The sequence below is a fragment of the Pseudopodoces humilis genome, chromosome 5 (genome assembly GCF_049639895.1).
Source record: "Pseudopodoces humilis isolate 2021_Gansu_Grassland_sample_001 chromosome 5, ASM4963989v1, whole genome shotgun sequence".
Classification (NCBI taxonomy): Eukaryota; Metazoa; Chordata; class Aves; order Passeriformes; family Paridae; genus Pseudopodoces; species Pseudopodoces humilis.
The window spans coordinates 19,860,524-19,887,180 of NC_142204.1; the positions used below are offsets into that span (position 1 = coordinate 19,860,524).

General features: G+C 39.2%; 1 protein-coding gene across 2 annotated transcripts in view; it reads left to right on the top strand.

Annotated features, from left to right (window-relative positions):
* Positions 1-15,576, top strand: part of TXNRD1 (thioredoxin reductase 1) — a 35,939-nt gene extending 20,363 nt beyond the window's left edge. For both annotated transcript variants that reach the window (XM_088055661.1, XM_005527870.3), the window contains exons 9-15: positions 1,121-1,213; positions 2,907-2,983; positions 4,618-4,774; positions 6,878-6,985; positions 8,347-8,442; positions 10,615-10,749; positions 13,883-15,576. In XM_088055661.1, coding sequence (XP_087911787.1) covers positions 1,121-1,213; positions 2,907-2,983; positions 4,618-4,774; positions 6,878-6,985; positions 8,347-8,442; positions 10,615-10,749; positions 13,883-13,951 — 735 coding nt within the window. In that variant the 3' untranslated portion in view covers positions 13,952-15,576. The remainder of the gene's footprint in view (positions 1-1,120; positions 1,214-2,906; positions 2,984-4,617; positions 4,775-6,877; positions 6,986-8,346; positions 8,443-10,614; positions 10,750-13,882) is intronic.
* Positions 15,577-26,657: the final 11,081 nt, after the last annotated feature.

The following is a 26,657-nucleotide window of genomic DNA, read 5'->3' on the forward strand; positions in this document are numbered from 1 at the left end:
TTTCCAGGAGCTTAGTTTTTATGCAGGTTTTTGTTGCATTATCCCACGCTGTATGTAAAGCAGGGATGATTATCTAGGTTTTGCTGCAGACATAGCTTTTTGTAAGCTCTAATGGGGAATGAGAAAGAAGGAGGCTGTTTTTAGAAGCAGATCATTTCAACTAAATGGCAAGCAGGCTCCTCCAAATGCATCCTGTTTTGGGCAGTTCATTGGCACAGTCACAAAATGCACTTCTGTGTACTTTATCCTGTCCCTTCAATATATGTCTTTGATTTCAATGGGAATAAAATACTTGGCCCTGTTTCCGACTGCGAATATCCTTCAGCTTAAGGTACTGGGTAGGTTTTCAGCAGGTTTTCTCATCTCTTTCAGACATTGTGTTTGAAGTTACGCATGTTGTGTTTATTAAAACCCTTTGTCGGGACTTTTGGTGGCAGAAGATGAATTATTATAAATAATGCTGCCTTTGAGCAGAAGCACTTGAGTACAGTGATCCTTTAAAGGTGGTAGGAGAGCTCAGTTGGCTTTTCTAAATAAAAAAAAAAAAGGACAAGAATAAAAACTTCATCAAAAACTTTGCTCTTTCTGCCTCTAAATATTGAACATTAAGTAGGAACAAGGGTGTTGTTGAAAAGTACCTTTTCATCTGTAGGATAAACATTAAAATTTCCCAGAATTACGTTAAGTGTTGCACACTTACATATCTTTGTATGTACTGCTGAGGGCTTTCTATGACAGTGGCTTCCCATGGGTGAAGGGAATGATGGCAGCACTTGGAGAAAATGTCTGATGGTGTTTCCAGGACTTGTAAGAGTTTTCTTCCTACTCATGTTCTCTGTCCCCAGTGAATACAACATGGGCTTTGACGAGAACTTAGCCATCAGTCCACTTACATGAACAGAGATGAAATTTTTTTTATGTTGGTCATAAGAATAAACACAGGGACATAAAAAAAACACATTAAAATATGCAAGTATAAATGTAAAGAATCTTTAGAGTAAGTGCCTAATTTTAAATGGTTAAAACTCAGTGATATGTGGTAGGAAAAATATATATATATGTATATTTTTATTTGAAACTTTTTTTTTTTTTACCCCATCCAACACCCAAAATGTTGTAGATTGAACAGGTGAAGGAAGGAACTCCTGGAATCCTGAAAGTTACAGCCAAGTCCACAACGGGGAACCAAGTAATGGAAGGGGAATACAATACTGTGAGTCCTGTCTATATGCATGAAGAATGTGAAATAGCCTTCCATTAAATGTTGGTATTTTGTGGGGTGTTTTTATCCACACTTCAGATTTTTAAAAATTATTTCAGCTATTACAATGTGCTAATTGCACACAATCAGCAGGTAATTAATCTGGAAATAAAAGTTCCAAAGTCAATTGTTATTTTTCCTTGCCAAATCAGTTTTCATGCTTTTGAAACCTGTTTCTTAGCTTAGGGGTGTAGATGAGCTTGGTCCTGTGGAATCAGTTGCAGGATTTTTTCCCAGTGGGATATTTGTAATAAATGGTAAGTAATGATTTATAATAGCTTTCATAGTAATTAGGGCATGTTTTATACTTAGCACAACTGAGTGACATGTCATCTCAAGACCTGTTGTTGACACATCTTCACCAACACAGCTAATGCCCTGTGGCAAGTCAGTTGGGAAACTTCACTGCACACTTAAAACAGTAAAATTACAATGTGCAGGTGTGGTATTGTATGTTTGACTGACTGTTTCCATCACACCTCCACTAATTTTCATAGGCCTTGATGCTGAAAGGAGAAAAAACAATTAGTGAATAGAGTATTTGGAACCACACAGAATGCGTAAAGATAGGCCAGCCTGGGACTTCAGACTGCAAATACTGTGTGCCAGTGACCTTGTTTAACTGTACAGTGCATCAGTCATCCCCTAACAAGGACACACCTCAGTGCATCTGGGGGCCAACATTGTGGGAAAGTTTAACAATGGCAGCAGAGCTGTTGCACAGGGTTGTAATACTGGGGTTTTTTCTAGTCCATAATAGTGAAAGCTTTTCAGCAAGGAAATCAATACCATCCTTCATTAAGGAAACTTTTGGTTTCTTATTGCTACATCTTCACTGAAATGCTGTCACTCCTCACAGAAGCTGTGAGCTGTGTGTGCTGCATTTTAAGACCTTCAGCTCTGAAGATATTGTGTGTTTGATCATCTGTAAGACCTGAAAGAGATCTTGGGATTCCTTCAGGACAGTTTGTATGACAGTTGTCATATGAAAAGCATTGTATAGTTATCTGGGCAGTTGTCCAAGACTACAAAGCATGCAGCAATTTTCCTTGTGATAGCAGAAGTTGGAACTTGACTTCTTAAGATAGCAGAGTTGATAGGATGGGTAAGAATTTAGCTTGATCTGAACAAATATTCAAACAAATAATATTCAAAAATAATATCCTTTTACAGTGACTTGACTGAGAGCCTATATAAGTAAATTATATTTTCAGATAAAAAAAATACTATTTTATAACATTTTTATTTGTTTGAGCACCTGAGTTTCTTTCCTAAAGAGCCCTTTCCTTATGGAGCATTTTGAGGTCACCTGCTCTGGTAAGGATACAGGATAACACCTTGGTATAAAACTGCAAGAAAATAAAGAATCTGTCCCTAACTAATTGATTTAGAATATTCTTGGGGTACTCTTCTAGGGAAAGCTATTTAACTGTTTTTAATCTTAGCATTGCAACCTGGTATTGTCAGGTCATGGTGGTAACATGGCTTGTCTTAAACTCTGTGAATGTACAATGGGTAATAAATGTATTCACGTTACTGTGACCAGCCTTAGATACTAATCTCTAATATATATTAAAGATAATAGCCAAAGGAAAATGCACTTTTGAGTTTCTAAAAATCAGTCATGTGCATTGCTGTTTTGCAGGTGTTGCTGGCAATTGGACGAGATCCATGCACAAAAAAAATTGGTTTGGACAAAGTCGGAGTGCGTATCAATGAAAAGTAAGGACAGACATCTGTGTACAGCTCGCTGCTGAGCTTGTGTCATGTACTGTTCCAGTGGTAGTGGTGCAGAGACATCCAAAAGCTTTGATGAAGAATTTGTCTCCTGTTTGTGTGCACTTGTATGGGAGACCATGTCACAGATATATCTGCATTTTCTCCCATAATACTGCTACATTTGGTTTTTTGTTGCTGAAATGTCAATTTCTAATTCCTGTGAGAGAAAAGTGTCTGTTTCATTCTTTCCAGATTTACAGATCTATCTTAGCTTCTTTCAGTTATAGGCTTTTCTAGGATATGTCAGTTGTTGATTTTACTCTCTTTTTCTCTTCTCCTTGCACTCTCTTTTTCTCATCTCCTTGCTTTTATCACGTCTTGGAGCAAAACTCAGTTTGTTCATACAGGCTTTTAGAGCAGTGAGTTTTGTTTATATTTTAATGTAAATGTTACTACATGTTATTTTAAAAGATAAGGTTCAAGTAGCATTCCTTAATCTTCAAAGTGAATTTTTTTAGGTTTTGGAGGGTTTTATTTCTTGACTTGAAGCAACCCTTGGGTACAATCCATGTCTTCTGCATAAGAGTATTTGATGTTTAATGTAGTGAGGTTGTTGCACCAGGGAGCGGAGCTATCAGTAACATTTTCAATATTGGTATCTAAAATATCTTGCAGGCATGTAGGTCATCAGATATCTTCTCTTTGAAGAAAAGACAAGGGACTGTGACTTGACCAGTACAAAACCTTTATATACAAATGCAGTAACTGACGTTGTCAAGGGGAACAGTTGTGATATTCCAAATAAGTGGAAATTTTGGTCCATTCAAAATTGGCAGACCCATGTTGGCTTGTAGAACAGTACACGTCTCAGGACAAGTATTACTAGCTTAATAGAATGAACTATAAAGTTATTAACATCAACTGTACAATTTTTAACAAGTACAACATTGAGGAAGTTGGATTTTTAATATAGGAATTACCACTGGTCTCTGAAGTAACTGTGACTGTTTCTGTGTCTGTCTGATTAGGTTTCCCTGTTACATGTGTTTCCTGTGGTGATTACTGCACTGTCTCATTTATTGATGAAGTAGGAAATATTAATAATTAAAAACTTCCATTAGCTCAGTGCACTTACAGCTAAAAAGCTTGCTGGCTTGTCCCTTAGGTAGAGTGTGTAACATCTTGACCTGTCTCTGTGTAGGAGCCTGAAGGATAAGTTTCTATAAACAGCTTTAGCCATTGGACTGAAATTTCAGTAGTAGGAAAAATTGTTTTGTCCTACAAATGGAATGGTAGAACGTCTCTTCCTGTAATTTCTGAAAGTTGCCAGTACACAGCTCAGCTGGTAGTAGAGAGTGTTTCAGGGAGAGGTTTATGTTTCATCTCAGTGATTCAGGAGATGATTTGCAGCTTCACAAGCTACCTCCTTATCCAATGTGTGAATTCCTGTAGTTTTGGTCAAATTTGCCCTACTTTATATTCCTGTCCAAGACTGTAAGATTATGTATATGAATTCTTTCCCTCATACTTCACATACAAGTCTTCCTCTTAAAGCTAAGGAGCCTGCAAGGTTATCTACACCTCCAGCCTTCACAGCAGAACACTTAGATCTTTTTTCTTGTTAATTCCGACTGCAGAACGGGAAAAATTCCTGTCAATGATGAGGAGCAGACAAACGTGCCGTATATCTATGCTATTGGAGATATCCTGCAGGACAAGCTGGAACTCACACCAGTGGCAATCCAGGCAGGAAGGTTGTTAGTTCGGAGGCTTTATGCTGGGGCAGCCACTAAGGTAAGGAACCACTTGCCACAAAAGACTGTCACTGCTCTGCCTCTAAGTGCAGAGTGCAAGTCTGCTTGCTTATGGAAAACCTAGTAGAATTTTAAGGATTAGCTTTGATCATTTTAATATTCCCCTGGCAAAGATATTACTGCAGATGTGTTTGGCTAATTGTGTAGGATAAAATTAATACCTTATGGATTAAGCAGTAGTCTCTTTTTTTTCTTATTAAAAAGGCTTAGTTTTCTCTCAGAGTATAATGATAATGAAATTAACAGAGATCATTTAACTTGTTTTTAATTCTACTGCCTTCCCTAAAAGTCATCAGTCTTTCCCATCTTGTTAAGTGCTTTAACACCAATTCAAAAGCAGTTTACTAAACCTACCTATGGTCCCTAAATAGAGTAGTATAGGAGTTTGTGATGTTCTTAATTTTCGGTGTTATTTTCACAATTTTTTTTTTTTGCTTCTCATCTGTATGTTTTCAATGTAATACACAGTTCTAATTGTAGTTGAATATGGACACAAAGGAAGATCAGATGTACCAATAACGCAGCACATGTTTATACCTGAGTAGTTGAATGAATATTTTCAGTGCTTATGTTTCATACTAGTGCAGTTCTGGGTTTCAGCCAGGTTATGGTTGTTCAAATGGGAATTATGTGGGTACTCCTTTACACCTTATGTTTAAACCAGAAGGAGAGTGCCTTTAAAGAACTGTTACACTGATGCTGGTGCTAGTCTCACCTTCATAACCATATGGCATGACCATAAAGGTTTCTCCCTTTCAGAGCTTGCTGTATTCATAGCAAGTTCAACTATCAGCCAAATTTAGAGCTTGATTGAGTTGTTTGTTTTACGTTGGCAGGTATTGCAGTAACAGAACCCTGAATCAATGTGCATAATGTCATTGAATTAGCCAGGCAAGGTTTAAGAAACTGTAGCAGAAGCCAATTTTTTTTTTTTATTGCTGCAATGCTATGGATATGTCTTGATTTACATTTTATGCCAGATAAGTCCCTCAAGGTACAAAAATTGTTATGCTGCCAAGGGAAGCATTCTTACTCAGTGAATCCAAGAAACAAGTAACTACTTAAAAAAAAAATGGGAGTGTGACTTACACGGCCTTTGTAACAAATCTGGAGAAGCTGATTGAAACGTAATGAGTTAGTGTTACAGATAGGTGGGGCAAGAACAGTAATCAGCGTCTTAATTGATCCCCAGTCACAAAGGAAATTAATTAAGGTTGAAATATATAGAAAATAAAATTACTAGAAATGAAATAAAGCTGACCAACCTGCTAGTCTGCTGGCAGAATGACTCACTTGGTGGATATGGGAAGAGCAGTGGATGTTTGTTTATTTTGCATCTAGTAAGGGCTTTTGACACTGTCTTCATAATATTGTCATGGACAAACGGATGAATTGCAGGCTGAGTAAGTGGGCAGTGAGGTGGGTTGAAAACTGGCTGAACAGACAAACTCAAAGGGCTGTGACCAGCATTCCAGAGACCAGCTGAAGACCAGTCACTGGTGATGTGCCACAGACTTGGGCTTGGGTCCAGTGCTGTTTAACACCTAAATTAAAGGATCTGGATGATGAGAACAAGTGCACCCTCAGAAAGTTTGGAGATGATACAGAAGTGGGAGACGTGACACGTTTTCCCTGTCCCCACAAATGGCTGTACTTTATGTCTTTGGTTCTTTTGGCATCACCTAGGTTACAGCAGATAAAAATGAGTTTTGGATTGTAGTGGTTCCCTTGCAGCATTCCCAGCTAAAAATGGCATGCTTTGTAGAAGTTGAACAGGCTACTTTTTATCTCCAGTTTGACCTGTGTTCTGGTACATTTTTAAAATGGGGCACTCAATTTCCTTTTCCATTTAATCAATACTAATGTTAGTGTGGCTTTAAACTGTCTTTTTATTTGTGCTCTAATTAGCACCTGGAATGGACAAACACAAAACTATACCTTAGTTTGAGACAATTTAAAAAAAACAAAAGACCTTTCAGAGTTGGGAATAATCAAGCTTTTCTTGCTGTGTTTCAGACTGCTGTATGCTGGTTTTATTACTGATGTTGTGTGGGTTTTCTGTTTTGTTTTGAATGCTGTACAGTGTGACTATGTGAATGTTCCAACTACTGTATTTACTCCTTTGGAGTATGGAGCCTGTGGGTACTCTGAAGAGACCGCAGTGGAGAAATTTGGGGAGGAAAACATTGAGGTAAATGCCTTAATTTTATCTGGGTTTTAGTTTTCCAGTTTGTAATTTAAAATAATGCTATGAGTCAATTAAAACAGTATTTTGTGCTTTGATGGAAGGGCAGAAGTGACTAGGTACATTTTTTGTCTTCCTTGGCTGTTCCTAGACATGTTATAAAAATAATCCTCAATTCCAATAGCTCTAATTGAAGATATGGTCTATTTTTGGCAAAGAGGGGCTAAAGGTGGAATATTTGGTTTAAAAAAAAAGAGAAAAAGGGTTTCTTTGTGTCTGCAAATACTTCAGGATAACTTTAAGCTGGGTATGTGCTGGAAGCAATACACTGGTTTTAATGACAAAGTAGAGCTTTTGTACCTACAGCATGGCAAATTCCTTACCACAGTGATTTTTACTTTACAAAGCTAAATGTTGCACTAATTTTTCCTGTTTACTTTGACTGTACAAAGAGGTATGTGCTTAATTTTACTCACGTGAGTAATCCCTTTTCATTCCCTGGGATTGCTGGTCAGGAGTGAAATTAGACAAATAAACACTTAGTGCCTGAGGCTGTTCTTCCAAAATGCTGTACTGATCACACTACAGAAAGTATCTGTACAATACTTTCACACAATAATCTCACAATAATCTGAACTTTTATGTCCTGCAAATATCACCTGAGGAGCATTATTTACAGAAATAAGCAAGTAAGTGGTAGTGCATGTAGTTGAGAACTTGTCCCCCTCTTAGCTGACATTTTCTGATTTGGACTGTGGAGAAAAATAAGTAAATACAACTCAAAATGGCATTGTGCAAAATTCTGTTAACCTGACCACAGGGAAAAGGCTTAAATGCTTTTCTGCCCTCAAAGTTTGTTTATACCCAGTCAAATTTTTGTCACTGAGTGTAATTCTTCATGTTATATGTGAAACACTGGGCCTTTTATTTTGGAAAATGAGCTTTTGATTTTCAAAAAAATTTATTTTTTAAAGTGTGCACCCAGAAACATTTGTGTTCTGGCTAAGTCCTCATTTAGTGTATTCTGATCTTTTTATTGTGTCACCTTACTGACTTTTGTTTTTGCAAGCCTCAGTAGGATTATTGAGTCACTTGTGATTTTGTAATTTAATAAGAGCATGGAGAACTGTGTCCTGGAAGTGTAATATTCTTATGGCTTCTCCTTTTTAATTTATTGGATGACACTAGTACTTGTTTTGTAGAGACTTCTGTCTTTGGCATTCACTAAAGGAAAAGAATATCATCATGATTTCAGATGTTCTAAGTGCTGTGTACATTGCTCATTATTTAGGACAATCTGTCAGCTTTTGGAAGATAGTGCTTTCTGCTTGGAAATTACTCTTTTTTAACCTGTGTTTTATTTCCAGGTGTACCATAGTCATTTCTGGCCACTGGAGTGGACTGTGCCATCCAGAGATAACAACAAATGCTATGCAAAGATAATTTGCAATATTCAAGATAATGTAAGTGCATCTTTCCTTCCAGGGAAAACAATATCTATATGTTTATCATAGGAACTGTTGATGACACAACAGCTAAAATAGGTTATTTTTAACAAATTAAAATTGATTTAAATATGCCAACCTTTTGAAGTGTGAAAAATATTTATAGTGATGCATACTTCTGTGTATAGAAAACCAACTCCCAGTAAAATACAAAATTCTGCCCTTGCTATTTGTATGTGGTACTTCTTCTTTATATGTAAAATAAGAAGTAGAGGTCTTTAAGACTGTTCATTAACTTGGAGAAGTGGGCAAATCAGTGCATGTAAAAGTGGTTAGGAGTTTTATTAGTTTATTCTGTCCTCCCCAAACTTGAACATTCTTTTCTGGGAGACTCTTCTCTCTGAAATTGACGTTTCTCAGAAGCCATCACAACTTGTAACCTCTCCAAACTTTATGAGTATTCATAAAACTCTTGAGCTTGTTCTAGCAGGATAATATATCTTGCCTGCACAAATCCCAGGGTGATAATGCCAGGATTATCCTTGGACTAGGATCAAATTTCCTTGCCACGGAAATGTACAGTACCTGCTGAAGCAAAAGCAAGACAAGTAATTGGTTAGAAGAATTGGTGTGCCTATCTCAGAATGATCATAATCTGTTCAATAAAATTTAGTTGATTTTAATAATATGAATTTTTATGAAGAGTAATACTGTATTAAAATGTATTCTTGTTAAGATGGTGGCATAGCTATCTTTCCTATAAGAAAAAAACAAAACTTACTTTACCTATATTAATTTTTCTTAGATACAGATTTATCTTCCTGCAGTCTTTCTAAGCATCATGTCACCATTTCGTAAAATTTGCAGACCTGTCAGGGTTTGCCCATCTTCTCTTTCTGGAGGAGTTTGCAGTAGTGTGGGACCTTTGGCTATGCTCTAATCCAAAGCTATTTAAGAAAATGCAAAGGTTTAGTGGTGATTTACAGTGTTTAATTAATTTATTTTCACTTCTTTTTAGGACACTTCTTGTCCTAAAAATTTGAAATGTGTTTAAACATCTAGGGGTAGTGTTGAAAGTTACCCTGGGAAAAAAATAGTTCAATAACTATTTAAAACTCTTATTGCCTTGGTTTCATTACTATGGTTTTATTTCTACGTATGTCCATATTTTTAAAGGAAAATAAGGATAATTCCATTTTACTTATTACTCAATTATAGCTTTTCTTATTCAAATAAATCCTGTGGTAAATCTCAGTCTTCAGACTTACTGAAAGAATAATAATCTTTCAATAGTACCCACTATACCCAATATATGTGATATTTAGCTGGAAGAGCAGGTAACTTTTGATACTCAACTGGGCTACATCTATGCTTACCAAAATCTGATGAATTCCCTGAAGGCCACTAAAGCCCACAGCAGTTGACATGCACTAGATTTTCTTGGTTTTTGCTTTAAGAAAATCAGGTCAGGTCAATACAGCTTGTTCTGCCATGTGTTTTCTGAGGATATGTGGGCAGTGTGGTATGTTCTGCAATTGAACAGGAATATAGATAGGAGAAGTGTGAATAGTACCTTTCTTGTAACTGGATGTTTTTTTTGCCAGTCTCTAAGTGTATTATCTCCCACTGAAAGCCAGCACTGCCACAAGAGTCATTGGCAGTTCAGTTATAATAGACTTGCCATGTCTGGTTGGCCACAATTTCAGCTTGTGGTCCTTTCCTGTGAGCAACTATCAAACTGAAAATTCCGACAGATACCGACCATGTAGCCACCAACCACAGGCCCTTGTACTGAAAACCTTTGTGCAGGGTGCTCACCTTTACTTAGGCAAGTGTTCTGTTGGCATGAATGGAATAACTCACCTGAATAAAATTTCAGACACATCTAATTGAGCACAGACCATGGGGTATGCTAAATTTGCATGCTTTTGATGTACTCCTGTACAAAACTTTGTAAGAAAGCTGACTCCTGAGTTCCTAGTTGAATCTTTGGAGAGAGAGAGAGAACAAAATTATACCATCTCACATCTGTTGGTGCTAATGATAGTTCACATTTTAGTGGTTACATTAATTTGTGATACATTTTGTGAGCTGATTAAATTATATACTCTGAATAAGAAAACTTTACACGTTATCTAAAGAGAACTAAATTCATGACTGTGCTTGCATTTGATTATCTTCGGCATTTAGGAGAGAGTAATTGGTTTCCATGTCCTTGGTCCACATGCTGGAGAAGTCACCCAAGGGTTTGCAGCTGCTATTAAATGTGGTTTGACAAAAGAACAGCTGGACAGCACCATAGGAATTCATCCTGTCTGTGCAGAGGTTTGTATACAAAGTTACCTCAAAGCCCAGCTTTCATGGCATTCTGGGGTAAGGTGTTGGAAATCTGAATAACAGAGCTGTATTAAAGAGGTCCAAATTTGCAGGAAGGTATGGGGGGAGGAAAGGGGAGGAAATTACCTGATTTTAATATTTAGAATTCTAACACTTAGGTTTAGTGTGGGATATTTAATTTTTTTCCTTTTATTGTGTTCATTTGTGAAAAGTTTATGGCTTCCCTTAGTCCCGTTCTCTGTCTATTGGGGAGTATAGAATATTTTCTCCCACTCAAGATTATGAAGGCTTCAAATACTGTATCTGCTGAAGTGGTTGTCAAAGCTAGATTAATGTACCCAAAATAGGGTTACAAACTGGTGCTGGGAAAGGGGACATGACAATTTTTCTATTAAACTCTATCCTCTTAGAGATCTTTGCTTTATCCTGTAGGCTTTCAATTCATGAAGCCACAGAAATATTTCTTCTTTTTATCTTGCTGTTCCTCTTTAATGAAGAGCTCAATTTGGTCCTGCAGATGTGGGACAGCTCCTCCCAGATGTTAATCAGAGATTGATTTCAGTAGCATTAAGACCAGTTTATATTAGCTGAGGACCCCTGAAAGCTTGTTTATGACCTGTGTAAGTCTTTGTACAGAATCTCATGTTGTTTTAGAAGTAAAGCATTGCAAGGGTGCACCAGGATGCTGCTCTGCAGAAGTGACATCCGCCTCTCATTTCCTATTTTCAAGGTGGTTCACTAAAAGTAAAAACTCCATTAAGGGAATGGACTGCTAGCAATCTGAATCCTCTACAAAGCATCCAAAATATAGATTCTGTTCTTTGTAGTGCCATCTAATGGTGTTCTTGGAGACCCTTGAAGAGGGGTAGCAGGTCCTTATCTTACCAGGGGCACTGTGGAGATCTCTGAGGGAGGCATTCAAACTTGTGAACTCAAGTGGGGTATTAGCATATGCAGTGTGAAGAGAGGATGAGAGTCATAATTTATTCTGGACATCTGAGCTGCTAAAATTGAAACTGAATAGAATGATGATTAGACATAATTCAGGGAGGTAATTTCAGATAATCATATTTGTTTGAGTGGGGGAGGAAGAAATTGGCTCAGGAGAAATATGCTATTTAAAAGCTCCCGGGAACAGTGATCGTTTTTAGTGACAGTCTTCAAAAGGGCTTTTTATGCTTTTACTTAATTTAATCTCTTGAGCAGTAAACAAAAATCAAAGTGCAAGATGGCACTCTTTGATTAGAAAAATGCTTGAAAACTGGGATTTGTGAGTAATGAGCATATTGGATGAGTAGAATGATGGATAATATCATTGTTATTTTTGTTACATCACTGTAAAAGTTAAAGAAAATGAAGTCTGATTTGAACAGGAAAGGGGCAGTGTTACAGGGTCAAGTGCTGGCATCTTCACTGACACTAGTATTAATTAATTGCTAAGTCTCCTATGAAACATGGTTTATTCCACTTGAAGAAAACCTTAAGACTGAGGGTACCATTCTCACTGCTTACAGATTAGAGCCAGATTTCCCTTCTCTTTTGGAGCAGCATTTTATTCTGCAGAAAACAGGAGCTCAGAATAGAATTTCTTGCAAGGTTAAGTCCAAACAACTGCAAACACAGAACTGGTATGACCTCAGCCCTACAGAGAATTACATCTGAGCCTCAACTGCACTGTGCTGCCTGAAATTCAGGGGGGTACTATTGATCATCTGTGATGGAGAAAAACTATCTTCTGAAAGCTGGGGTGATTCTTCCAGCTAATGATGGCTTTACAGCCACTGGATCTAAGGTTTTGTCTTCACTTAAGTAACAAACAAATTCTGTCCAAAAATACGTGTTTCCAACCATTATCAAATTACTCCAGCTGGCTTACGAGGGAGCAGTGTGGTCCCCTCCCACACCTGGAGCTTGCAGTCTGGCCAGGAGGAAAGTAGATAAATTTCATGCTTTTTAATCTTGATCTTTTGAAGTGAAATAACAATAAATGAAGACTCCCATATGTTGTGAGGCTGTGGATCAGAAATAAAGTCTTCAAACCCCTCTCTCAAGACATGCACTTGATTTTAGATAACTCATTGCTCCTCTGCCGTATATATTAGGCATGCATTTGTCTTCCTGGTTTGTGTATAATGCTTTACGTGCTTATAGAAAATGGAAGAGGTTTATAATTTATTGATGTTTTTCTCTGAAGAGCTGCTAGCAGCAAAGCTTCTACTTAGAGAAATATAGGTCTTTCTGATCCCCATTATCTTTAGATACTTCAGTGTTATTTGCATAGCTGAAATGTGTATGTACTATATTCTGTGCTAAGTTTATTCTTCCTGAGAGATGGCTTTGAAGATAACTAATTATTGCAACTTTGAAGCATTTAGATAGCAGTGGTTTTGATTTCCTTTTTTCCTTTCTATGTTATAGGTATGCTAAACCATGCAATTATTTGCATAGTAAAGTACCAGTATTAAACAAGTTTTTGTAGAATTTTCCTTCTGAAATTTTAATCTGTTAATTTTACAATAATTATTTAGGAATAATATATATATATGTTGCTTTCTTAATGAAAGTGACTTGAAAGCAGTAAAGATTGAAATTGTTCAAACCAGTTTTACTCAGTGTTTTCACAGCTATTGTTGAGAGAACACAGATCCCAGACATAATACCTTCATCAGCAATCACTTCCACATTTCTATAACGTCTAGAAAGGCACAAAGGCAAAATTCTCTCCAAATGCCCAGGCCTTGAGTTAACTTCACTTTCCCAAACAAAGAAGTTTTCTTTGAGCCATAAAGACACTTATTCATTAGGTGTACTGGAGTTTATTATTTCTGAGCTCGTTCCCACTGTAAAAACTTAGGAACATTAAGACAAGAGGTGGTATAAAGTCATATGACTTCCTTAATTCTTTCTTTTCCACTGTAAAAGGAAGAACATAAGCTAAGTGAGAAAAACAAAAGTTATTTGTATGGGTGTGTGCTGTTTAATCACAGTGAGTTTAAATGTATGATTTTCATTATTATTTTCTTGCTTTAAGGAATGGTTGCTGTTTTGAGCATCATGCCTAAATTTATCTTCCAGGAAAATAAATTTAGTCATACTAAGAGTCTTCTTTCTTTGTCTCAAGGTATTCACCACCCTGTCTGTGACTAAGCGTTCTGGTGAAAACACAACTGTGAGTGGATGCTGAGGTTAAATTTCCCCATTCTTGCTATTGCCAGAGACTGACTTTCATCACGGTGTCTGACTCCTGCAATTCAGAACGAAGGTTTTGGGGGAAATGGCCCTTGGACACCTGCAGAAATGTGTAGAGCTTAACCTGGACATTCCATCATCCTAAGGAGAAGAGCTCTGTGGGAGTTGGTTACTTGTGGTGCCTGGCTGGCAATTAGCAATGCAATGGGAATCTTGACTGTTGAGCTGGTGATTAGCAGAGCATTTAATGAATGCTTTCATGAAGTCATAGCCTGAAGCCTGCATTGTCTGGTGGGCAGTGATGGAAGAACTGCTAGCACAGCTGGACAACAGCTGTTTTGGTTTGGCTTTATTCCTCTCTAGTTTCTTTCCTGAGCATTCCTTTCTAGTTCTTTCTAGAACAAAGAACTTCCCAACTCGGAAAAATCCCCTCCAAGTTCAGGTAATTGTAATTCAGATAATACAGCTCCTTTTGTGTCTGGGTCATGACACAGCAAATGGAAGGTCTCCTCATGAGCATGCACTTTTCCAGCTCACATGCCTATGGAGGGCAAGTTCTACTTGTTTGATCATGAGGAAGAAAATATCCCTGGGAAAAAGTTTAGTGCCACCTAAAATAACATACTTCTCGCCTTCCAAACTGGCTCCATTGTGACTTTTTATTTAGAAAGCCTTATACATGAAAACATTATTCTCAGTGAGAAAGGAAAATAATTTATTAAGGCCTTTTGATACAGACAGTTGTTGTGTTTCTTCCTTGAAATCATGCATATAATGCAGATGTGATGCACAGATGTGAGCTCTCCTTGAAGCTTATGTGATTATAATGAATCTGATTTGGAGCTGACAGAATTCCAGTGTTGAATGAATTGTACTTCCAAGAACTTTGTGCAGCTTCATTAAATTTGAGTAAATTTCTTTCTTTCCAGGTGACCTATCATAAGCTGCTCTGTTTCAGGCTGGCCACTTTGAACACAAAAGTATTGCTATTTCCTGGAGATTAGTGAGCCCTTAGAATTGAAAAAAATACACAACCAAACAACAACCCCTCAAAACCACCAAACAAACAAACACTCCAGCCAAACTCCAAAAACCAATAGTGAAAAATCTGTTGTGTAGATAGAGTCTAAAAGTTCTATTTAGTTCCATGTGTGCTATGTTTTATATTTAATTAAGAAAACAATACTTTTAAAACAGAGGTTTTAATGAAATACCAGATTCTTCCCTCCTGTGTTGGATAAGCTGCATATTTATTTGTCAAGAAATGGCAAAAATGTCTCTTTGTAATGGAAATGAATATGTTTTTTGATCTTTTTTCCATTTCCCTCTCTTTTAGCAGAAATGTTTGGATTACTTTTATTAAATGGTTCTTGGGAGTTCAGTAGTGAGGTGTGAACAGGGGATGAATTCCCCCACCGTGTGGGCAGAATGCCTTATGCCTAAATTCCTACCTGGTAACAAATTCTGTTTTTTCTACTGATATTTCTAAAATAGTATTGTGAGTTATTTTTATAAACCCATAACTGAAGGATTTTTAAACGTGTTTTGTATGCTATGGTAACTAGAGAATGGTCTGTGATGGTATTTTTCTGGCCAGTTTAATAAATAAACCGATTTGCACAAGCAGATTCTCCTTTTGATGCCTCTTCCAAGCAGACACCGGGGGACAGCAAGGTGAATGTTTTTTCAAGGGCCAGAAGAGGGCACCATGATAAACCCAGCTTGATTTGCCTTTGTCTCTTGCATTTTGAAGGTAGATATTTCTCTGAAAAACAGAGCATTTGTTTTACATGTTAAACATTTGTGAAAGACATACTTTGAGAAGGACATATTTACAAATAGAAGATCATTACAAATAAAAGATAATTAGGAAAAAAATCTTTCACTATTTTCACCAGCTGCCATCCATGTAACTTCTGAAAACCCAGGAGTGCAGTTGGGCTGTTGGGCAGCGTAGCTGCTCGTGTTTAAGCACATGGATAGTAGCATTTTCAAGCAGGTGTGTAAGGAAGTCAGGTCCTGGAGATCAGGATCCTTTATTTCTTGGAGGGAATAAAGATATGTATGAGCTTAGCTTTGCAAGGCTGGACCTGCACATATCTATTCTTATTGGTCATGTCATCAATTAATGATGCATGTTTCTACACTAATTGCTTACAGTTCCATAGGTGTTTGGTTTAATTACTTCTATTTTTATTTTAAATTTAGAATTGTGAGACCTTTATTGATAGGGCTTTTTCTATCAATTCTCCATAAGGAAGACATTTTCTGTTGTGTATTTATGTCATCTGTGCATGATGATAGAATTATATTATAGTATATAATATATTTTCACATAAGTATTTATTAAATTCCAAAACTAAGTATTCTGTGTTTTTATCAAATTAAGCATACTTTGGGTATTGCATGCTTTGGAAGCACATACTAGAAAATTTACTAAGCTAATCAGTATTTATGTTCTGCTCATATTTATTTGTTATTAACATTTTTGGATGCTCTTATGTGAGTCAGTATCATCCTCAGATACTACAGATACAAACATTAGCAGGAAATTTAACAGATTTGAACAGGGAATTTAATAGAGTTTAACAGACAGTTACCAGAATTTTCCCCTGCTTTTTTCCCCTGCTCTTTTCCCCCCTCTTTTTTCCCCCGCTTTTTTCCCCCCCTCTTTCCCCCCTCTTTCCCCCCTCTTTCCCCCCTCTTTCCCCCCCTCTTCCCCCCTCTTTCCCCCTCTTTCCCCCCTTCTTTCCCCCCTCTTTCCCCCCCTTCCCCCCTTTTTCCCCCCTCTTTCCCCCCTCTTCCCCCCCTCTTTCCCCCCCCTCTCCCCCCCCTTTTCCCCCACCTCTCCCCCCTCTTTCCCCCCTCTTTCCCCCCTCTTTCCCCCCTCTTTGCCCCCTCTTTGCCCCCTCTTTGCCCCCTCTTTCCCCCCTTTTTCCCCCCTTTTTTCCCCTTCGTCTCTCTTTCCCTTCATCTCTCTTTCCCTTCGTCTCTCTTTCCCTTCTTCTTTCCCTTTTTTCTTTCCTAAAGCTCCCCTGTCCCATTCCCTGTTCATTCCCTTTTTATCCCTCTCCCCTTGGCATGAGTTGTCTAAGCAATCCTAACTTTGCTGTAAGTCCTGCATTCCAACTTGCACCCCACCTTCCCTCCTTCGAGCCCTGCTGCCTGCCCAGAGCCCCAGTGCAGAGCTGTCAGATGGGCAGTTCCTGTGTCAGACAAGGTGGATTTCCCAGAGATGCCGTGGGTGCTGGAGATTTCATGACAGGGTTGGTGTCTTGCTGTGCTGTGTGGGATGACCTTGCACTCACAAAGCCTGTTACTGATCCTGTCTCTGGCTGTGCCAGAAGGAACCAGATGGCTGAATCTTTTACACAAGACTTGATAGACACCTCTCAGGTCAAAACAGGGTATAAATGTTCGTGGAAAATGTCAGCCCTGCAGAGAGTGAAGTTTCAGAAGCCCTTTCTCTTTGATGACCAGCTTTTCTGATTGCTCAGTTGTCCTCGGTGTGGGATGTGTGAGACTGTTCTTGCCAAGGCCGGTTTGGCCTCCAGAGAGAAATTAAACCTGAAAAGTACAAACAAAAAACCTGGAAAGAAGGCACGAGGGGCTCTGCTATGCCACTGGCCTTCCTTCTTCATGCACAAAATGGCAAAATGCTTCTGAAGTATTTCTGTCCTGGAGGCAACCATTTGTGCTGTGATGGGTAGCAGAGGGCTTGGTGGGGGGGTATGGCTGAGAGTGCTCCCAAGATTCCATGGAATTTGGGAAACGCAGGAGGGCCTCTGCAGTGAGGGACTGCCCTTCAGATGGGCCCATCCTGCAGGGTTGGTGGGAGCCCGCGGATCTGAATATGTTTGTTTTCCTTTTATTTGCCAAATGCTCCTGACCCATGTTCTGTTGTGCAGAATTTGACATTAGACATATGATTTCTTTTTCATTCAATAGTCCTTTTTATGTCTTTTTTTCCTACAAGCTGGAAATTTTCCTAGTTACAGACTTGTCTGAGGGAGTTCTCCCAGTGCCTTTTTTGCATCTTAAAATCACGAAATAAGGTGACACAAAGTGGGGTGTATATCAGGACAGAGAGGGAGGGCTTCCCTTTCCCCTAGCATGACTTTCCCCTTTCCTTTCCCCCGTGTGACTGGCCTTGCTCAGCACCACCGGTGACTCCTGACCTGCCCCGTCATGTTGGCTGACCCTCAGGTGCCAGCAAGGGATGCTTTTCTGCCAGGAAGGCCATTCTGTGGCTGGATCCCTTTAGCGTGCCCATCCCCTGCTGCAGCTGGCCGTCATGAACTCAGAGAAGTATCCATCCCCTTCTTGAGACTCCAACAGAAGCTGACTTAGGCACATACTGACAAATCTGCAGCTAAACGCCAGATCCTTCTTTTCTCTGTATATACTTGTCTCACCAAATGATTCTTACCTTGAAAATAGGTTTTATCCTGGGTTAGGCACAGACTAAATTGAGCTCTGCCTTTTCACTTGCTTTCAAAAATACATGGTAACACATTTAGCCTGAAGATCTGCTTTCCCTCTTAATGTCAGTGTAAATTGACCACCCATGATGAGAAGTGTGCATATGCCATGCAGTGTGATGTGAGGTAGGCAAAAGTGGTGACATGCTTTTGGATTTGACCCAGAGTAGCTTTTCATACTCTGGAGCTTCTGCACAATTACATGTATCTGTATCTATGTACAAATATATACATGGACATATAAATGAACTGTGGGATGGGGCAACTCAAGGTCTTTGCAGCCAAATTTTCTCTTGGGTGACATTTTGGGGTTGCTACATCATGGAAGGAGGGAAGATGCAGAGAGAGAAACTGCATGATGTGAGGTGTCTGGTGGACCCAACACCACCAGCGTATCTGAAAATACAAGCTCATGACTTGCTTTAACTTTCTCTGGGGTGTGGGGGGCTATGATGGAGCTGTGTATGGAAGAGGGCATGGCAGGTCAGCACCATGGTGCCAGAGAAAGGGGGGGATACAGAGAGACCACACCACCCTTATTTATGTTTTTCTTGGTTCTGCAAGCACCATTTCTTCCTTAGTTCTACAGCTGCTAAAAATAACCATACTAAATTAATGACTTGTATTAAACTGTTAAACTTGCACTGGTCACTCCAACATGACACGCCAGAAGTCCTGCTTATTGCACATTTAAAGCTTATGTCCTCCAGCTTTTTTTTGGTAGCTGAAGTTGGACAGGTAATCCTGACTGTGGAGTCATTGGCTTTTTCTTGGAGCAGCTATTTCTTGGAGGAGAGTTAGCTACAACCCAGGGAAGGTAGAAAGGTGTCCATGTCTGAGGTGAGTAGTCTCCCTGAGGGCTTCAACAATGGACTTGTGGGTTATTTCTGGAGGACACTTGATAAGCAGAACTTGTCCCAGAGCTGAGAGGAGTGAAGGCAGCATGTCAAGGCTATTTCTGCAGATCACCTCCCCTCCTGAGCCCTCTGAGCAGCTCTTACTGCAGGGCCAGAAGAGGAAGCAAAGCAGTAATGCTGTTAACCCTTTAAACGTGTTATTTTAATGAGTCTGACAGGTGGGTATCAAGCCTATGTTTATTTCTCTGCTATCTGAGGTACAGTGTTGAGAGAAAACAATAGAAAATGTATGAGCACAGCTCAGTGCTCAGACAGCTCTTGGGCTCTTTTTAATGCCTGGGGCCAATTAAAGCACAGTTGTTAGGCTGGGACACTTGATGGGAAGTATGTTGGGGTGTGTGCATGTACGCCTTTCGATTTAGGAAGATAAAAATTAAAAATGTGTGTCAAAGCAAGAGTTAGACTTCTTACTAGGCTGGGGATGTGTACATGAACTATCACTGTGAAGTACCTTTGCAGGTGAAGTCATGGTGGAAATCAAAGCAGCCTGAAAATAAAACCAGTGGGGAAGTTGCCATAAAGCACCTTAAAATAGTGCCTCTGTTTTAGACAAGCTGCCTCCTACAAATTAGACAGAAGAAAAGCAATGCACTCAGGAAATGTGAAGTGCTACTGATTTTCTTAGAACAAGAGGGATTGTACCAACAGCTATTTAAATGTTGCAGAGCTTCAACACTCTGAGTTGATACATACTTGCTTTTGCTTTAATCTGCTTGTCTTTCTTCTCCCTTTTTTGTTGTCATAGACTTGCCTTGCTAAGTTCTCCCAGCACATGTTTTTAGCAGTCCTAAAATCATAAAACTTGTGGGAAAGGCAAACAAGGAGCAAGGATTCATCATTTCTCACCAGAGAAGAGCTATGGCTGAAGCAGTCAAGGAAGGCTGGGGTTTTCTGCATTACACATAACTATGTATATGTAATGGTATCTTACAATCTAAAAATACACCTATGCTGAAAAAGAGATTAATTGTTCACATACAGAGTGGGGGTTAGTAATATCTGACTGTAGTTTATGGTGCAGAATGCCCTTACACCTCCAAGTGCTGGAAGCTTGGGCAGGAATCCTACAGGAAACATCACTATATATCCAATATGGGTTTTCTTATATAACCTTTAACTAATCATTTTTTAGTGAAGTGGTTAGACCTGCAGTTTACATGAAGGTGTTTTGTCTCCATTTTAGAGTGGTTCTAGTATTATGCAGATGTTGCAAGGTGTGCTTATACTGCTGTTTGAAGAACATTCAGTTCTCCTCCAGTGGTGCCATGAGCTGAATCAATGTCTCTGGTATGTAAAAATGACATTATCCTGTCTAAGATATTTCAGCTGAGAGAGTTGTTAACACTGCTTTTATATGTGAATTCTCTCATGCACAGCTGCTATGGAGTCCCCCATGTGTCTGCACCTGCCCTGGTTGATGACATCAAACCCTGTGGACACGGAAGAATTACAATAATTCTTTCTGAAGGGTGATTTGTACTGCAGACTGCAAGCTCAGTTACCTTCTGAGCTCACTGCTTACATAGTTCTGTGGAGAAAGGAGCTCTCCCCAGCTGGCCCTGCATTCATTTGTTTTTCAGTTTGGTGGGTTTTCTTTTCAGACCTTCTCTCCTTCTTTCCTGAAAGAGGATAAACCCGCCAAAACAAACAAAAACATTAAATTGGTTAAGAAAAAGAACATAGAAATTATTAATGAGGGGCTGTGTTATGCCCTCTTTTCTTCTTCCCTGGGATAATTGTCTGAGGTCTGAAGTGGCTCACCAAGAAGCCAGATGAGCAGTAGAGGAAGTGATGGAATGGGAGAACAGGAGGGTAGGGTCATCTCTTTTGGTAGAACTCATCTCACACACCAGCTCAGTCCATCTCACCTCCAGCAGACACAAAATTCACTGCCTAATGCCTGTGGAATAGAACTTTCTTCTTAAACTTGACTGGTGAATTTCCAGTAGATCCCCAGGTAATTTTAGTTTTAAGGATGAGTTACTGTCTTTCAGTTCATAGTGGTTTGCAAGCAAGCTATCAGACTTGGCAGTGTTACTCATTGCAGCTCCAGGACATTGTGAATTAATTCTGTAGAGCTAGAATGACTGACCATGGCACAGGGACTCAGATATTGGTTTGTTTGATAATTTCCACAAAAGTTTCTTTTCTCCCCAAGGCATGAATCTCTATATCTGCACTGCTCTGAAATCAAAACCAAACAGGAAATCTCTGCAGCTTGCTATTACAGTCCCATCTGTAATTAGCACATTTATGTAGAGCAAAGGTTCTCATTCTTCAGTGCTGGCTTCCTACCACTCAAGTTTTCTCAGTGACTTAGAGTGAAGGAGGTGGCAGCCCTGTCCCACAGCTTCTAAGAGATTGTGATGGTGTTCACAGATTGTGGTGGGGCTGGCCATCTCTGTTCTGGGACACCAGGCTGCAGGGGAGGCAGCAACACAACAGCAACTCAGTCACTATTGAAGCTCTGGGGGCATTGCAGGTTTGTGTATAATTGTCAGAAATTTCAACAGCTTGTTTACTTGTGACTTCTCATACTCACTGATGAACATAAAATTCCACAGACACAGTCTTTTGGTAGCATTTGGCCCTTTCCTTGCAGTGGGTGGAAGTGAAGAGATTTATGGATTAGTGCTAAGGGGGATAGGGAGAGTAAGATGCGTCTTGCCATTGAAGATCTTTGTCATTACGTTTAAAATAAAATTCCATCTGAACTTTACATGATGTGGGAATTTAGCACAGAGAATTAGCTATCTACCTGATCCATGCTCATTCCTAATCACCAAACACGATAGCAAATACTCAGTGTCATTTAGTAGAATGTCGTACTAAGAGTCTGAAATGTTCTTCTGCAAAACTGCTTTTTTTCTCCAATGGCACCAGTGGTATAAAACTTCCACAGCTGGGAGAGGATTTCTCTCACGCTGAGGTGGGTCAGAAATTGAATCAATTTATATGCCGTCCATAATGCACATTTTTGTATTACTTTTGTTACAATTCCAGTGTCAGCCAAGACTCAAGCTGGCTTGGCATACAATAGTACCAGTGGCAGTCCAAATTTCTGGGTCATTCTGTGCTTTATGCATAATTTGGAAACTGAAGATGCAAGTGCCTAGGACACAAGAGATGTTTTCCTGTCTGGAGGTACTGGTATCTTTCCACAGGTTATAGCAGAAGCCATCATTATAACTTAAGATGAGAAACCACCTTTTTAATGGCTAAAATCATGAAGACACAAATCCCACTCTAGGGAACATGAAACCTTGACAGAGCTGACTGCTCTGGACTGTGATATAATGATACATATTTCTGTGGAGGAGGGTTTCTCTGCTTTGAGTGGAGATGAGCCATCTCCATGGATCAGTTACTTAATCCTATTAATATAAATTGAGAATTTTTGTTGTGATGGCACCAATCTTATTCCAGCTGGCATTTAAAGCTGTCACTCTGGTGGGCAGACAAGTCAAGTTAGGAATAGCTACAGGAATTGATTTACCTCTCATGTAAGGCAAAACTATGTGTCACAACAGAGCATCACACAGAAATACTCCCCCTAAATTACCTCCCTCCTTCTCAGCCTGGGCAGCATGCTCAGCCAGCATGGTTATTCTGTGCTGCCACCTAAGCCTCAGGCTCTTGAAGCCAACTCCAGTATCTCCACATGGTGCTTCCCTGTGCTGTGTTCTTTCAGAGCACAGGCAGGTTGGGAGAAGAAGGCCCGGTGTGCTGCAAGTTGGAAACTGACATCCTCCATCAGGAAAATCAACACAGTGATTTCACTCCAGCTACATCAGATAAGGGATCTGACTTCTGCCCAGTCCTGCCCTACCATGGGTACTCAAGGCTGTCACTATACTGATTTCTTCCAGATTTTCTTTCAAAGCTTGTCTTTGTAAGATTTCCAGTCTGTTGTTGCTAGTAAGAAACAATCTTTTTTAAATGGAGTGTAAAGACATAAAACAGCTCATATGACTTGTTAATTAAAGTCATAGTCAACAAGCATAAAATTGTACACAGCCACCCAAAAAGGATGAGTGTGCCAGTCTGTGCAATTCAACTTGCATTTTAAATCACATCTATTAATAGCCAACTTGTTTAGGGAAAACAGACCAGTAGAGCAGTTTAAAACTTTAATAAAAATTTACAGAAACTTTTTTTTTCACTTTTCCTTACCTTTCTCTTAACAAGTTACTCTGGGAGCACATCAAAACTGACATTATTAGCTTGCCTGAAAACTGCTGAAAACCACCCACAGTACCTGACTGTGGGATATTTTTTTTTACTGGTGTGTTTCCTGGAAGAAATCACCAGTTTAGTATTGCTGGTTATGAAGCTTGGCTTACAGAGAAAGTGGTCTGGGAGTAAATAGACATTGGCTAATAAAGACAGTGTCCCACAAACTGCATCCTCCTCTTCTTCCAGCTACGACATGGACTAGAGGTTCGTTGACTTTTGCAAGTGGAATTAAAGCTTGGTTGCAAAATAATTCTGTTTGAGCGTTAACTTTGCAGAATGAAATCGTGTTTTATGGAGGATATATTTGTATCTGTTATAAACAATGTCGCTTTTTGAAAAGACAAAAAATAACATTACTACTCCAAAGTGGAAAATGACATTATTATTCGCAGTGGAAAATGTCATTGCTGTGCTGATAGCTGTTGACAGGTACTTGTCGTGGCTGTGTGCTGTGATGTGCTAATTATTCTGAAGTTCAATCAGATGGCATTTTGTGTTTTCATTTCAACTGTAAAAACACAGTATTCATGACATGTTGACAAGTGCGTGTTTAATTGCTCCGTGGATATCTTCCAAGCTCATGTGCTTCCCGCTTACTTTGTGAAGAAAGGTGCGTAATTAGCTCTCAGGCTACAGGGTAGGCTGCTCATTATTGTATTTTCATTTCCCCTGCAGTGATAAATCCAGAATGGTGACAAATGTGAAAACCCATTTTTGATGCTGAATGCTACCTCAACTGGATTGCAAAGGTGGAGAATTCTGGCTGATTTTGCAAATCAAGGTCACGAACCACCCATGGTAAGAGCTTCTTTCTTCCTCAACTTCTGTCTGCCTCACTTCACAGGTCTGGAACCTAAAGAAAAGGATCCAAATGAATCAGTCATTAAAAATGTCACCATATGTCTTGGGGACAGTCTTTAGCATTTATACTGCTACAGATTGTGTCTGTTGCCTTTCTTGCTTATTTCCTTGGGCCTGTGTTCATTTGTGTCATTGGTGTCAGGCTCATGGTGTTAAATGAGGAACAAGCCAAACATTACAATTTCTCCAATCCAGCTGAAAGTAAATTAATTGGGCAGATATAACTGGAAATAGAGTTGGGCTGTCTCTTAGTCCAAAATTGCTTTTCCCTGGACTCAGTTGGGTCTGTTGACTCTTCAGATGCAAAATATACATCCATGTTTAGACTCTGAATTTTGTCCCTTGTAGGTGATAAGGGCAGATATTTTCTCCATAGAGCTCCTAGTCTGCAGCTGTGCAGGCCTGAGTTCAGTGACTCTGGAACTGCCTCCTGGTCCTATGGACCTGTCCATGGTAAGGAGGCAACTGACAGAAAACTGAAATCAATATGAAAGTTATTTACCATTTTCACTGATGCTGAAAGGTGCTGTGTTGGATCCTAGCAAGAAAAGTTTTGAATAAACCTACTGACCAAGATGAGATTTAGGAGAAAAAAGCATGAAGATTACACACCCTTCTTCCCTTGCAAGGATGATCTTCAGTTGCTCCTTGTATCAGCAAGAAGGTGAAGATGATGGTCTCTAGGTGCACATAAGCATTAGGCTGGCTTTAATCAGAATTTATTACATGCAATTATACAGAAATTATAATTGTAATACATGGTTTTATTGTTTTGCTTTGGGTTTTTCTCTTTTCCAAGTACATTATATGGATTATTTTTGGGGCAGGCACACAAGTATCTTTCCTCACTTAGAAAATAATTTAAATTGTTTGTTTGCTGCTTGGTTAGCAGAGCCCTGAAGCAGACCCAGGAATATTCAGGTTCACAGACACATGAGAGCAGCCTGAAAGCTACCACTGTGCAGCCTTGCTTGTTTTTGTCCTTTCATAAACTGTCTAGATTGGAAGCATGGTTGTCCTTTGCAAAGTGATTCATACTTGTTGATACCCTACATGACCGGGAGAAATGATGAGCAAGGGGTAAATATCATTCTTGTGGCCTTTCCTACTTGATGTGGAAGAACCAAGCCATGGTTGTAACTCAAAGAACTTTATTCTGCTCTCCTTCTCTGTACTGCCATCCCCTCTTGTCTTGGCTTGCTGCTCTCTGTGGTCCACCTGCCTGTCCCTCACATGCTCCATCACAAGCAGAGTTTAAACATACCTATTTGAAAGGGAGACCAGTTAGTTATGGCTGTGTGAAGGTGGATGCAGGAGCTTGCCTTGTGTTTCCTGTGTGGTGTTCAGTGATAGAGCATTAACAATTTTTGGGTAATTTTAAAGTTGAAGTACAGTTCTGCCTCATTAATTCTTACTATATTTGGAATTCAGGATAGCCAAAGTGTCTGAAGGTTCAGTCAATCAAGCTGTTCTCCTTCTTCCCCTTTAACTTTATAATTCTATGCCTTTCCTTAACTAAACCTCTTATGCTCCAAGCAAGCTGGGAAGCAAAGCAGGCTCATCTGAAAGGCACAAACTTTGGGCCTAAATTTCAGTATGCCTTCCCTGTAACTTGAGCTGGGGGAGGAAAGGATCTGTTATCCAAGCTACAAGCTTATGCAACATCACAATAAGCTTGCCAGGATCCTCCAGCAAAGAATGTGCAGCCATGTTTCAATATTTATAGCCTATATAAAAACACAGGGGAAATTATTTCATTAAAAGCAGAGAAAAGGAGAAATAGGACATATTTCTCCTCTCCTGCTCCTTTCTTTGCTAGTGCAAGGAACAGCCACTGTGGTGTGAGAGATAACCTCATCTGAGCCTTCTGCTTTTCTTTTGAAATGACCATAAAGTTATTCTGCTTTTTTGTCTTCCAGTGCTATTTCTTTAAACATTTATTTTCTCCTCACAAGGCTAAGTCAAATGGTTTTGATATGTAGGCTCTTACTCTGGTACTTGAGGGAAAATGCATTCATTTGTTTTCATGCACTGATGTATTGGCAGTAATCACATTATAGATATGGAAGCTATTCCCTGCTTCCCCTTGCCTTGTGACAATTTTTGAGTATAATAGCTAGTGAAATGAGTATCTTGCAGTAGTATTAAGAAACATGAAAATAATTACCATCACAATTGCCACAACTCTCATGTGGCATGTGCAGTTTAATGT